We start from the raw sequence: 15,296 nt of genomic DNA on the forward strand, positions 1-15,296 counted from the left end.
CTGACAGTTGATGACTTTCAGTCTTCAGCTAGTAGGAAGGTGAATGCCCCTGACTGAGTTAGGAGAGCAGAGCAGGCCCATGTGCCTGGAGTGTGTTCTCATGGAAAGGATTCTCCTAACAGACTTCTTCTACAATTAAAAGATGGCCAAAATGAATATACAGGATGTGATGAAACAACAACGAGTCTCATTAGAAATTCCCAGAGATATTCTGGATTTCAGATTTGATGTACCTACTGATTTAAAGTGATTTACTTTGAACACTCATCTTTGCCAAGGCTGATGATCTCCATTTTAGTTAACACTGCTAGCCATGTAAGAGTTACTTTTTTTCCCTTATGTTTCTGAAAACCATCTCATTTTTACGCATTAGCACAGATTGATTCCATCAACATTCTCCCAATTACTGTGAGCTTCAGAATATGTTTTGCCCAGAAAGCAGTAAGTCCTGTACTGTTCTCTCAGTTGGCAATGCTTGATTTCCTCTTGGGTTGTTTTCCATATATGGATGTCAATGCTTTAATCTTGCTGGGTAGGTGAAAGCTGAATTAAATTGGGTATTTTCTAGTCTGAGTCTTCCATATCTCAGTATCGATTTCATAGCAGGCAGTCATGCACTGCACCCAGCTGGGCACATGGCTTCAGACTTTGTCTGAGGTGCCAGCAGCCATCTGCAAACAGAGAGATGGAACCAAACATTTTGAACAAACACCACCCTAGGCAAACCATCTTATTTTATTATCAACTTCAGAGTTTATTAATTTATCAAACCAGGTCAAAGTGATACAACAAGTACATAAATAAGTACTGTAACAGACATACATCTCATGAAGAGAATGCAAAACATGACATTGTGTATTTTGTTGTCTTTAGTGACCAGAAACCGGAAGAATGCAACACTGCATTTTACTAAATGATGCTTATGATTGTTTTTTGCTTTTCTTAAGAAGTGTTTATTATAAAATAAATACACAATCTGGATTCCACCATTCCTGTCACAAATCCAAAATAGCAGGTTGCCTTCCTCATAAAAAAATTACAAACACTGTACACTTTCCACTTAGTCTTTTGCCACCAGCTACTGCTACAAACAGACGTTGTCTGTTAGGTGAGAAATCAACTGCTGGTCTTCTCACCAGAACACTACAATTCCTCAGAACCTCTTCCTAAAGATTTATAATATAATGTTACGGTCCTGCAGCACATTTCAACCCAGTAGTTGCCATGTGCAATCAGTGCTTCTCATGCCAAACTGCTTCTTCTATAGTTACACTGCAGCTCTGGTGCAGTGAGGTCTTAGGGCCTTTGTTTAGATATGCTACACCCCTTTCCAACACCAGGACAGGACTTATGGAAGCTACAGTCCCCTGGAAAGGTGGCAGGACAGTTCACTTAGTTCTCCTTTTCATGAACAGCGATAGAGGATTTCTCTTAGCCAGGTGTTCCTGCATTTCAACTCGCTGCACTTTCAAATGGCCTGTATGCCCAAATCTCACCTGCTCTCTGTCCTGGCCTAGGGACAGCAGGGTGGTCCTGACATCACCCTGTATTTTTTCTCCTAATTCCTTTCAGCCTTTCCTTCACCTTCATGTCTGTTCTCTTCACTTGCTCCTCTTTGTTGAGAAGCCCTGAGGCTCAGGCAGCACGGCCAGGCCCTGGGTGCCATGGAGAAGGTCCTGAGGCCTGCCCTGCTGATTGAGACTGCCAGGGTCTGCTGCCCAAGCCAAGGATCCCCTCACGATGGTGAAGCTCTGCCTGAAGGGGCTTTTGGCATTCAACACCAGCCTCTCCCACAACTTCATCCCTTTAGGAATGTGGACACCCTTGAGTGCTGTCACTGGCAGAACGACAAACCTCAAAATCTTTGCTGTCACTGATGATTTCACTCCCTGTGAAGCCCCAGCCCCTGGCTCAGGCCATTTCCATAAAGCTTTGTTTCCTAGCTTGTGTTTAAACAGCACTATTCCTGTCTGCTTGTGGAGTAGAAAATGGGAGCAAAAGCAGGCAGAGTCACTTGCATCTTGGGATTTAATCCAATACTGCAGCCACAGGGCAGTGCAGGATTTTGGTGAAAACAGTTTTCAAATTGTTACAATTACTCTGCAAATGAAAGTCACCTGTCTTAAACACACTGTAGACGTGCCATACTACATTTAACAGAATCTCTCAGATTTGAGTTTTTTTCCTGAAGATAACAGTTGTCACAACAAGCAGCTGCTTGTTGTGCTCTACAAGCTTATAGCTGTTTGTCATGGGAGAGAGCTGTTCTTGGAACATGAGAATTGAGAGGTCACCCTCAGAAAAATGAAGATTATGTTTGTAACAAACCAGAACAAATAAATTAAGTTCTGTCACAACTTTTAAGTTATTATTAATCGTGAGTTTTAATGCTTCAGGTGTTTTGAAAATACTGCAAGTACTTCACCACCTTCTGCCACGTCACTTCAGAAGGTGGTTTACCAGCCAAGAGCATGTGTAAATAGGGCCCAGAAGAATGAAGTTATTAGGGTTATGATAGGCAGCTAACACTTTTAGAGAAGTGGGTGGAAGAAACAGTGAAAACCACTTGAAAGCCAACATTTGCTCCAATTGCTACAAAAATACATTGATTGCCACTAACACCTGCTGTTCAGTTTATGGACTTTGTTTGCTCAACTACAAGACATCATCCCAAAGGCAGGCTGCTAAGGAGTCTGTTCATTTAAATCTGGTTTTTATGTCTCCAACATGAATATTGTATCGCTCCTATTTTTCCTCCACTACTACAAGAAATCCATGAGTAATTTCAACACCAGAAATGGTATAAATTCAGGACAGGATATAATGCTCTCCATAGCTCCTGCACATTTATTAGGTGTCCTTCTTTTCATTAGTTTGAATAACTTGCCAAATAATAATAGTAAAACTATTGTGTTTTCTCTTTTTAACTTGTAAAGAAATGCAACTCTAGGAAAGCACAGTCTTTCTTTCTCCTTCCCCCACCAGTAACACAGAGACTTCTAGTCTTTTGGAGGATATATTTGAACAGTTGACACAGACCACTACACATAAAGCAGCAAATTTGCTGTGCATGATGTGAATAATTACTGCATTATAGTTTTGGGGTTTAGGGCAACTGCTGACTTAAGCAAAATAAGCCTGCAGTCCAGCTGCAGATCCAAGTTTTCAGAAGTTTTCTTGTGTTTTTCCCTCCAGTGCTGTCTCCCTTAACAGTGACCCTTTTCAGACTTCTCAAGGTACAAAACCTTTACCAAATCCTCGAGCTCAGTCCTGCACACTCTGCTTTCACACATTTGGCTGATCTGAGCTTCTCCCTCGCTAAATATTTTCCACTGGCCTGAAAACAAAAACACAAAGGAGAGAGATACTGACTTAGAAAAGGGCACAGGGACATTGAAGACATTTACAAGCACTCTGCAAACCAACTGATTCACAATGGTCAAAGAGGGAACGTCCAATCCTCCCATGGAAAATATGCAAAGCATCTTACAACCATGTAACATATTCCATGCAAAATAAATTTGTTAAAAAAATACAGATCAGAATAATACTATTTTCTTTAATTAAGTAGTCCTGTAAGTTGGCTCTATTTATTCAACCATTTTATGACACTGGATACCCTGGTAAACCAAAGTATTTAAAAGCTGGGAAGCAACACAGCTAAATGTTTCATGTTCTGTGACCTCCTCCTACCTGTGCCTAATACAAAGTGTGATGGAAAATAATATTTCTACACATTTATGATAGTGGTAACAGAAATGCATGCTGTCCTGGTAACTAGAATACTACTGCCTACTAGAATATGTTACAGATAACAATGACAAGCTTATGGAAGGCTGACAGCAAAAAACTAGGGCATTTTCAATATGAAAACATATCTGTATCTCAATAGGTCTGTAACAATTAAGAATATATTATTTCTGGGAAAAAGACTTTTTAACTAGGAAAAAAGTTATAGAAAAAAAATTTCAAGTTGTAATACAAAAGAACTAGGAATTAAAAATATCTATATCCTATTTCAGTTAGCAAATTAGCTGAATTACATATTGTTAACTACTGTCACAATCCCAAACTGGATGAAATACAAAAACTAAACTGAGTCAAGAGTGTAAAAGTAGTACATGTCCTTTCATAAAACACATTTTAATAATGAAGGTGTTGTTAAGAACATAGGAAAGTAATCTTTCAAATACAACATAAGGGCATGTTGAACCCCTTTAAAAAGATCTGATTTTTTCCCCTTCTAAATTACTTTCTAAAACACTGGGGTAACTTGACATGTTACATAAATAAATCCAAATTCTGCAGCTGTGCTGACATTAGTCATATTTCAGACTCATGCTAGCATGGGCAGAAAAGATCCTATATTGTACCTTATCAAAACACAAGAGACTAAGATAGCATGTACATGAACTACTGTTATATGTATCTATATTTGTATCTAAATTGCTATATTTTGATTACTTAAATCTCAACTTATCAAATATTGTTATCATATACTAGAGGAAAATTCAGTACATCCATTTGACTGGGATGAGTAACAGAGAATGTTTTTCATGACTGTGATTATATGGAGAGTAGAAACCTCAATAGGTCAGAATTTTACTTACTAAGGGTTGTCCTTGTTATCAACTTGAAGTAAGGAAGTCCTTCAAATTCTCTCTTAGACAATTTTTCAACATAGAGGTGATGCAGAATCCCTTCAGCAAAGAAATGAGAAGTGCATGTTACTGGAAATGTGCTCATTGTTCTAAACCTGGAGTGCTGTCCTGCCTTTTCGTAAAATTTTCAGTCTATTCTTTTTTGAAATTCTGTTTCTCCATCCCTCCGTTTTTTTGCTATTCCCCTGTAAAACTATTCTCCTGTGAAACTGGGATTGCAGCGAGTTTGTGAGGGGTGTGAGAATTAGCCAATTCTTTTCCAAAACACTGAATCCTTCCTAATTATGAGTAAATGTAAGATTACAACAGAAGTCCAAAGTCCCAGTGTCTTGGAGAAAAACAGCATAATTCTGCAGTCAGATACCATTTTGAGCCAGCAGGCAACATGACTGTCAAATCATTATTAGGCTTTCTAGCTTTTTAACACACAGGATAGTTGTGAACCACCCAATGCTCTGTGATTTCTTTTCTGCTCCCACTTTGGCCTTGGCTTTCTCCTTTAAAGCATCTAGAGATGTATCATCTCCATGCAAAAGAGTGCACTGTGTGAGGGTTTCCCATGAGGATCATATGCTCTTTGCTTAAAGTAGATAGAGATGATTTTTATGAGGCTGGAGATAATTTTTATTACACTGAAAATTCACAATTTGCACAAGTGCTTGGGCTTCTGAATGCTTCTCTATTTTGTTCTAATTTTACCAGTTAGTCTAGTAAAATATATTGTTTCCATGGGTGTATCATCACTATGGCAGACAGGGCAGACTGATTTCAAAGGAAAGTTTTTTGGTCCATCCTAAGTAAGAGCCTCCAGGAACTCGTTTCAAACCCTGCTACCCATTTATCTGAAATAAATTACACAGAGTAATACTGAAAACCTGTTTGTCATTGTGCTTTTGCTCCCAGTGAAGGGTAGGAGTTAGCAGAACTACAGCTTTGTTTCTAATGAGTTTTGTACAGAAAAATTCGAATATGTTGGAGGTGGCTGTAATAGTGATATCCTAAAGAGCCAAAAGAACAGCAAAATGCTTGGATCTGTAAACTGTCCTGGGATTTTAATGGAAAGTGATGCACTGTTTACTTTAAAGAACTTTCTCAACTCACCTTTTCTAATTGTCCACACATGTATTTCTATCTGAGGTGGCTTTTCAATCTCTATTGCAATTTTCCTGATGGTTTCTCCTTCCTCTGTGAAAATGGCTTCATAGACAGGAAATGTCTCTTTCCCACAGAAGTAATCTTTGTTGTCAAAGGTTTGACTTGGCACATCTTCTGTTTAAAAAACAAAAAGGACAGAACACGTACTACAGCTATAATCAAGTCCTCCAGAATTTACTTGGCATCAACAGCCAAGAACGGTTAGTTTGAAAGTAGAATGTTCATTTGTATGGCCACACAAATCCTTCTCCAGCTGTTAACACAGACACTTAACAGTGTTCTTCCAGGTTCTGGTAGCCTGTCCATAGCGTTAAGACAGTATTTTTACTTGTAATCCAGTTTTCTAAGGGAATGAGCTGTGTGCAACAATGTGGTCTGGGAGACTCCTCACAAGTCTTGAACCTGTTGTCAATTTTTCAAGCATATTTGAAATTATGTTAGAAATCTCGGGGTAATAAAAGAACTAAATGAAAATTGGTGGTTGGTTAGAGTAAAGAGACACAAATTAATGTTTTGCTGAGGAAAAGACTCTATGAGGTTTGCATTTTGCTTGGCAGCAGCCATGTGGCCAGTACAAACCTGAGCCAGCCACAGCAGACATTGTCTCTAGCCCACCTGGTAAAGTTGTAGAGCATAAGTAGAAATTGTAATTATTCTGTTTGCAATTGAAAGTTGGGCAGGAATATAAGAGAGATGATGCAACTTAGAGGCTCAGACCACTTTTTGTGGAAACATCTAACAATTAACACATCTCCACATGTACAAGACAGATTGCATGAAAAGGTTCAGGTTTCTTAAAAATGGGTACCTAGGATCTCAAAAACCAAGGCAGTAACCTCCTTTTTGCCATTAATTTTTCTATTGAAGCCTGTTAGCCAGGCTTTGTTGGCTGTTCTTCCAGTGAAATCTGTGGTTCTCTGCTTCACAAAGACCTAGATATACACCTCCTGCCTGCCTACTGCCTCTGCATCGTGGTTTTTTCCCAGTAAGCAAGATTAGCAGGAGGGGATGGGAAGTGTGCATTTTACAAATGTTTCTGTATGTGGCTGAGCAACTCATTTCCCCAGAGCATTCTTGCCAGTACATCACCAAACAAACACATAAATGGGTACATGAGGGAACTGTTTAAAGGCACATAAGGGAACTGGACAGTCCTTTACCATTTGTATTACATGAAACATGGTTTTTCATTTGGCAAACCAGCAGAATCCTTTTAGGAGATTTTTCACTAGCTGTAAGCATTTATTTTAGTAATGTCTACATAAGTTTTATCATTAGTGCAGCATAGACACAATGCTAAATCTGTGATAAGTTAGTATTTATTTTAAGGATTAAGTTATGTAACTGACACCAATCAGAGTTATGAATCCTTCTGGTACATTTTAAAAAGCAGAAATGATGTTATCTCCATGTGGATTTTACAAGCTAGAAAATATTTGAAGGTTCTGTTGGCACTGTGATGGGGGCAGGATGGGAGTCTTTTGGCAGTAATGAACTTTCTGTATACATTTCTGTAATACTGTCTATGGAAATGAGCATCAGGAAGTCGTGTTAACAGCAGAGAGAAAGGCAGTGACTGCTAAGGACATGTGCCAGCAGCATGTCCCCTGTGTTAGGAGCAGCAGCAAGAGGAGAGGTGGCAGGCAGCTCTGCCTGTGTCACACTGAGGCCTCTGCACACACGCTGGAACATGGCACAGCTGCTGCTGTTCACATCAGAGCTTGTGATCAGGAGGCTTGAGCCAAGCCCTTTAACATGCACAGCAAAAAGGTGGTCTGTGATCAACTTTGTTTTACCTGGACAGACTTTACAGCATTTTCCTTCTACTTTCTGAGGGTATTTGCAGGGATATTGTTCTGGACAGTGAATTTTCTTACATTCTTGTTTGGTGATGTTGCAGGTGCACAACACACACTCTACGACTCCAAAGGCCCGGAGGTTGGGATGCCAAGATTCACCATGTGAGTATGTTTTGCCATTTGAAACACAAACTACAGAAGAAAAGAAAAAGAAGAAGAAGTTCAAGTGGAGAAGATATGTTCACTTCCTACCTGTCTATAACTATTAATTTGATTCATGCACATTATTTAAAGTAGTGTCTCTATACATCATCTGTTAGCATTTCAGGCCCATTTCTCTGCTTTTTAATTTTAACTTGTAGTTCCTTTATTTAAAATTCCCAGGGTCACCCTTTTCCGAGCAGTTTTTCCTTGATGCCAGCTCTGCTGGCGCTGATGTCCATTAAGTTTGGAGGAAAACAGTGAAGGTCAAGTGTCTGACTAGCTCCCCCCACCCCAGTTCATGCATTTCAGTTATGCATTAACCAACTTAGAAAACTCACTCCCTCCCTTCATATTCTCAGTCCACACACAGGACACAGCCTGCTACAGTGGCTTTGGCTGCATTTGAATTGAATTTGGAGATGACAGGTTGATGGCATTTGAGTCATCTGCTCAGCTCCAGCCATTTGCTGAACACAGCCTTTGCAGTGAGAGCAATGCTATCAGCTGGCTGGATTAGTGATACCTGGGCCTTTTATTGCTCGTACATGAGAGTTCTGCTACTTAGCACACAGAAAAAAACACAGAATACTTGCAAAATGAAGTTTAATCCCTTTGTGGAAATATGTATGTCGATAGGTATATAAATTCATTTGGCTTTTGGAATCGCTAGAAAACATGAAAAGATTCATTAGGGACTGAAATTTCATTCCAAAAGCTTCTAAGAACTTCAGAATATTTATTCATCAAAGCCCCTGGGAGTCAGAGAAATACAGCTGACACAAAGAGAGTGGAAAAATCCATGCCTGGTAGAAGCCACTTTGGGTCACCCAGCAGTTGATGGGAATTAAATCACTTTACACCATGTTTCCATTTGTCCTATAAATCCTACTTCTTTCTTTTTAAATATTTTATAAACACAAAGAAAAATGCAAACTAATCCTAACAAGGTGAAAGAAAGGGCACTGCCTGATTTCTAAAAGCAACAAAAGTGAAGCTGGGATATGTTGTAAATATTTCCAATTCTTCTAATATGCCATCATTTTTATTAATGTTTTTTATTTGTAAAATATGTTCCTATTTTCCCTGTAACTTTCAAAAGCAATTTAAATTTTATCTGTAATCTGAAATTTATATCTAACTGGTAACAGATGTAACCAACTGGTTTATATATTTTAGTGAGTTACTGAGATTTACAGGGAGTGTTTTTTGCAATGTCTTCCATGAGCTTATGCTATCATTTGGTTAGTAATTTGCTACTTTTTAGCTCTTTTTTTAAGACATAGGTTTTTTTTAGAGATAGGAAACAGTTTTGTTTCTTAAAAGTGAAGTTTTATCTGTAAACTAAGAGCATGGGAGAAAGAACTATAAATGAAAAAACTAGTAAGTACTCAACTTCTCAGCAGGTTTCTTACGTGCTTAAATAGCATAATATGGCAAATTTGTATGCTTCCACAGACTTCTTTTTCCCCAGCCAGAGTTCTCCAGATCCTTTATGGACATAAATACTTCCTGAGTTCTCCCTGATAGGTGAAGGGATAATACATGACATTGTATGGATACATACTCTCTGTCTTTTAAGGGTTTTTTGACACAGAACAATTAAATAAATACTCCGAGGCAGGAGATGAAGACTCTGGTAGAAGCCAAATACTGGCAAATAACTTCTAGTTACCCTGTTTTTAGTGCTCTTCATGCTCAGAGTGAGAAATCTGTATCCACACAACCACATAGTATTTGCATGTCAGAAGAACTGTGAGTAACTTGTTGAAATGTGTCTCAAGGGACAAGTGCATTAATTACTAAAACACTTGTTAATTGCACAGGAACAAAAGAAAACACATGGTCAGCATTCCTGTTTCCATCATGGGGATCTCTCAGACACTCTCCAGGCAGTGAGTGTCTGAAGTTATACTGCATCCAGAAATATGCTGCTCGTCTGTATGTCCTTTATTTGCTGAAACAAGTCAGTTAGAAACTGCTTTGATGATGTCTTCATGTGCAAATTACATGTCAAAGACATTGCACTGTGTGGAGATTCCTGCTCCTAGATTCACCATAAAACACTGGCATGATCTGAATGCTTTTTCATGCTTGTTCAGGTGGATAATAAAGATCCTATAGCCAACATTCCTTCTGTTAGTTAATACCTTAAAAGATTAGTTGGCCCTAATACAAGGGATTTTAACTCTTTGTGGTAGTTTCTAAGTATGCTGACTGGTATTTATGGATAGATGCTCTTCTGAGCATGTGTTTTTACAGCTATTTCTTTTATAGCTCCCTAGGCCTGTTCCTGCAGACCTCTGTTCACAGAGGTACACTCCCTGTGGGAACTGAGCATTCCACCCTTTTTACTGTACAAAACCTGATGTCCCACTAAGTGAACTGGTATTTTCCCTTTATTTTTGTCCTTCCTGTAGTGCATGAGGAATATGACTTGAATATGGTTTGCCACATGGGCTTAAAATTTTGCTGTCCCCAAAATGTAGCATGTCCTATATTCTATTAGCAGAAGGCACTAAATAGTCTTAGGGTGAGATTCATTACAGGTTAAATTTGCTTCTCTACAGCTCGGGCATCCACTACAGGCTAATTGCCTACTCTGTCTCTTGTGTTAGTCACTGGGGAGGGAGATCATCCCTTGCATCCCACTGTCTCAGGAAACTTGTTTAAGGTGGGGGAAGACATGAGACTGTCTTTCATGAGAATAATTTGCTAAGTCTCGGAGGCAGAGAACCTCCTGATACTGTGGCAAAGCTTTATGGTCTGAGATTTGCAGGGCAGTTGAAATATAAGCTGTTTGCAGCTATAAAAGTTACAAAATGAGAATGTAAAGAAAATAGCCACAAATAATTTCCTCCAGGACAAGTCACAAGTTAGTGAATCTAAAGGCATTGTGATGTCCTTTGTGACACAAAGCACTCACTTCCCTGCCAGCCACCACATGAGATCTCAGAATTATGGGGCAAAATCCCACAAAGTAACTCAGAGAGCAACAGTACTTTTGCAGAGTGAAATGCAATGTTGTACATGTAGGCAGACCTGATCTCAGTTAAGAAGGAATCCCATATCCTCCATAGCTTATTGCTTTTGCCTTCCCTGATTTGCGTTGGATTTCTCAATACCAGTGTGACTTTTCAAGATTCTGCTGTATCTTTTGAGAGGTCTTTTTGAGCTCTAGGTGACAGATTCCTGACCCAGAGCAATAGTGGAAGAAGGGCTCGTCTTTACCTCGTCCGTGCCTGTGCTTGTTGTTGATGACGATTTGTACGATTGTTCCGGAGGCCTGCTGGGGGTCCGGCAGGACTCCGCGGTTACTCCTGGCACTGGGAAATCGTGGCACGCTGGCTGCCTGCCTAGCAGAGCTGGGTGACAGGTCGTAATGGGAGCGATGGTATGAGTGTCTCTGGAGACAGAAAGACAGCAGGAGAGTAAATGTCTCGTTCCAATCAACAAGGGGTACGAGCAGGGAACGAGTACTGCTGGGTAAAAGCAGGTGTAGTAGTGCATAGCATGTTTTCTAAAAACACTGCTTCTTTTCAGAGAATCATTTTCCAAAATGCCCATGAACCTCAATATTGTATTCGCAGGCAGCCCCGTGTGAGGAGAGAGAATGATGCATCTGACTCCATCTTATCAGAAGGCTAATTAATTACTTTATTATTCTATATTATTCTACACTATACTACACCATATGACATTACATCTCAACTAAATCTGCCAAGCACTCAACTCTGCACACCACTGCACTGAATCTTGTGACTGTCAGCTGACAGTCCTGACACACACACACACACTTGGCCCTGACAGGCCAAGGAAACAAAACACCATCACTCTGGGTAAACAATCTCCATATTGCATTCTACTTTTGCACAAACACAGGCACAGCAAATGATAAGAATTGTTTTTCCTTTCTCTGAGGTTCAGAGAATGTGAAACCCAGAAATATTCTTGGGAAGAACTGTGCCTTGCTTTTCTCTGTGAAGAGAAATGTGGTGACTCCTGAAGGTTTCATATTAGAGCCCTTGTTTTATAGACATGATTCTTCTCCCTCACCCAAAGATCCGCTGGTTCATGTATTTAAGTAGTGCACCTAATGCTTCAAAGTGCTTCAGATTCTTTCCAAATGCTCTTACAAAAATGATCTCTTGAGCAGTATGTTGTTAATGGATACTTTTACCACCAAAGACAGTGAAGCCCTATAGTAAATATATATGTGTGTATGTGAACTGGGAAGCAAGTATTTGCAATTATTATTTAGAAACAATTCTTGCATAGCAAACCAATACTGTCAAATTTTATTCTTATAGAGCATATACAGAAAAAAACAAATCCAGAGACTTCAGGGGCTCTTGCTCTAATTCAGCATTATTAATGAATTCAGGTTGAGTGAAAGAAACCTATTTTGGGCTAGATTAACAGAACTCAGAGGCAGTAAGTATTCAGACCCATTATCGTCCTTTTCTCCTTTTCCCCAATGTACTGCCATGCACAGCACAGCAAGAAAGTATGTGTTTAAACTGTAGGTCCCACTTACAGCTTCCCTGTTGGCTGGCTGCCGGAATATGTCTCCATCAGAATGTTCCCATGATAATTCTCCATCTCCTGTGCATGAAGCAGAACAGTATCCATTAGAGGAGTAACTGTGCAACACCTTGGGAGATACAGAGGGGAAAAGTCTCACCTGGCTTTACAGCTGTATTAGGGTCTAGTCAGTAGCAGAGGAATTAATATGAAAATCAGCAAATTTTGATAGTAATATACTTGGCCATGCAGGGAGCAGAAACTGACTCACAGTTTCCTCCCAGTGAGCTGTGCTAGATCTTTGCAAATATTTTGTTTAGGTTTGCATTTCGTAGAAAACACAGCAGCGAGATAAAAGAGCTTCTGCCATATGGAAAAGGTAGATTATGAGATAAATGATCATTTTACCATTTTTAAATAAGAGCAGTAGACAGGAGAATACATTAAAAAAAGCCCTGGATCACTGCAGACAGTGGGCCGCCTCTAGTGCATAATCTGATGTAATCTCACCTCTCATATGGAAATGCTAATGAACCAGTTTCTCATTAGTGACTGTGTCTGAAGTGACTGATTTCTCCAGTGTAAGGCTGGTTTACTGCATAGCTATGTTTGATACTTTGTACTTTGAAAGACAGATTGATTTTTGTAACTGGAAGAGGCTGGTTTCAGATATAGCTCAAATAACTACCTGGTAACTGACATCAGACAATTAACAAGGATTTACTTTAATTAACTGTCAGTGTATTACATTTAAAACAGTATATCACTGTATTTCCTCCTGGGAACAGAACTATCACTTTGCTCGTTTGAGATCTGGTGGCTTCACAAGCAGTTTGCCTGGCAGAAAGTTTCAAGACTTGTAAAGATACTGTGGAGTAACATGGCAAAGCCAAAGAATGAGGAGCAATCTCTGTGCAAAGGAGAACTGCAGAGAGATCCTCACCCTTGTTCTGTCTGAGGTGAAGTGTTCATACAGCACAGAGCACTGCCCTCCTGAGAGTTCAGCTCAGGTCCTCCATGGTGGCACACATAAGTTAATTACCACTGCATGGTCCCCAGAGGAAGCAGCTTTGTCACCCCGCTGCACTGACAGGACTACACAGCTTCTGTGCAGGACCTCGTCCTTCAAATTGCGCAGGGCTCTCTCTCCATCCTTTATCAGCACTGATGCACTCTCAAGTACCTTCCTGCTGGCTCAGAGCTTTTGGTTCAGTTTGTGCCCTCAGCCAACTCCTCAGGTCAGGGGCTGTGGGACTGTGCTGGTTTGTGCTTCGCAGCTCTTGCACCATAGGGAAAATTATACAACCAACTAGATAATACTCCTTATTTTTACCATGCAATAGTACTGAGTTCAAACAAGCAGAATATCAAAAGTATGCAACAGCACAAAGGGGAGATTTTCAAAGCATCCTGGCATCACCGATATTTTGAGTGGCTCTTCTGAAAAGCACAGGTACCTTTAAGTGCTTATCTGCATCTTTGAGAACAGGCCATGGATGCTTAGATACCCTGAAAGTGGTGGTTCAAGTGCCATTATACTAATAATGAGATGAAATACATTTAGAAATTCTCAGACATTTTGGGGTTTTAGACAGATAGTTAGGTTTAGACATTCAGAGAGGCTGGGAAGGCCCCTAGAATCAAGTGTCCTGTGGGTACAAGATCTAAAACGCAATTGCTAGTAAAATACTGAAATCACCTGAGTACTATCTGACACCTAATTTAAATTGGAGTAATTGCCCTTGCCTCTGAATTGAAATTCTCATGTCTACACAACTTGAGTAGGTCTGCTAACTTGTCAGATAGGAACTCATCTTTTATTACAAAGCTTCTCTACCCAGACTAATGGCAGCTATTTCAATACATCATTTGAAGCCTTGATTTACCTCATTAGCGGGATGTAACTTTATCATCAGAGCATTCTCACCTTGTTTCAATTTAGGAAAACAAAGGTAGCAATGTTACCTTGTTGGCACTCACAGAGTAATTTACCAATATGCATTGGATTGTAATTACATGGGCAACTTGGAGAAAGTGTCCTGAGTGACACTGCTGGTACACAGACGAGGCTCTGAAAGGGGAAGAGTCAATTCAGAGCCCGTTTTTCTGCGACTGGGCTTGAACGTACCTCTGCAAACTGGACAGCAGGACTCCGGAACAGAAACTGGGAAAGAGCAAGTTAATTTGGGACAAGTCTTCAATCCACAGTACACATTTCCTTCCTGCCAGTAAAATACAAAAAGGAATTTAGAAGGAGTTGTTGATTGTCTGGTGCTGTATATTCTTTTTTTTTATGGATATGCTTAAATCTGTGTTTACATAAATGACACTCTATGCAAAAAGCAGAATATTAGATTAGAACAGTCTGTTCAGTACTTGGCCTATGAAATTATTAGTTCATGAAGACTATGATGATGATTTTATGAGAGGAAGTAGAGAGCTGCCAGTAGTTGATACTGGAGAGCTGGTTGGATTGAGAGGGATGTTTTGGTTCAGACACGCTCTGAAGAGTCACTGGGTGACTGCTCAAATATACTGGATTTGAATTGTGACATCTCAGGAATGGCTCTGTGGCCCAGTGCCAGCTCAGTGCTGTCCCCTCCCAGCCTTCGGGCTCTTTACTTATCAGCTCAGTCTAAATGAAATCAGTCTTTGGTTTAGTGCTATATTTTCCAGTTAGGTTGAAGGGAAATATTCTATATATGCTAAGCAGCAATATTTTACCTGCTGCCTGTGCACACTAAGCTCAGTCACAGCAGATGCAGGGTATGCATTGTGCACTGTGTTTAAGAGGTCATCCGGCATTTATTTACCAAGTACTGCACACTCTCACCACTCTGAGCACTCTCACGAGTTTCATCATTAATTCTCAATTCCCAGCCTTTGCTATGCATTGCTTATATTTCAGTGTCATATCTTCTAGAAAGGAGAACTGGAGCATAGACAGAGCAGGGAT

The 15,296-nt window shown here is 39.9% G+C and overlaps 1 protein-coding gene and 1 long non-coding RNA gene across 5 annotated transcripts in view; one reads left to right on the plus strand and one right to left on the minus strand.

Moving 5' to 3' along the window:
- The window catches only part of LOC119695062, a 68,812-nt gene extending 60,964 nt beyond the window's left edge, over positions 1 to 7,848 (plus strand). For both annotated transcript variants that reach the window (XR_005255042.1, XR_005255043.1), the window contains exon 4: positions 7,717 to 7,848. This is a non-coding gene — a long non-coding RNA (uncharacterized LOC119695062). The remainder of the gene's footprint in view (positions 1 to 7,716) is intronic.
- The window catches only part of CHRDL1 (chordin like 1), a 39,300-nt gene continuing 24,737 nt past the window's right edge, over positions 734 to 15,296 (minus strand). For 2 of the 3 annotated variants that reach the window (XM_038122883.1, XM_038122882.1), the window contains exons 6-12: positions 14,469 to 14,562; positions 12,354 to 12,421; positions 11,048 to 11,222; positions 7,613 to 7,807; positions 5,763 to 5,930; positions 4,611 to 4,700; positions 734 to 3,337 (exon numbers count right to left, since the gene is read on the minus strand). In XM_038122883.1, the coding sequence (XP_037978811.1) occupies positions 3,207 to 3,337; positions 4,611 to 4,700; positions 5,763 to 5,930; positions 7,613 to 7,807; positions 11,048 to 11,222; positions 12,354 to 12,421; positions 14,469 to 14,562 (921 nt within the window). In that variant the 3' untranslated portion in view covers positions 734 to 3,206. The remainder of the gene's footprint in view (positions 3,338 to 4,610; positions 4,701 to 5,762; positions 5,931 to 7,612; positions 7,808 to 11,047; positions 11,223 to 12,353; positions 12,422 to 14,468; positions 14,563 to 15,296) is intronic. The other variant, XM_038122885.1, reaches the window with a different exon arrangement.

Source organism: Motacilla alba, chromosome 4A (genome assembly GCF_015832195.1).
Source record: "Motacilla alba alba isolate MOTALB_02 chromosome 4A, Motacilla_alba_V1.0_pri, whole genome shotgun sequence".
Classification (NCBI taxonomy): domain Eukaryota; kingdom Metazoa; phylum Chordata; class Aves; order Passeriformes; family Motacillidae; genus Motacilla; species Motacilla alba.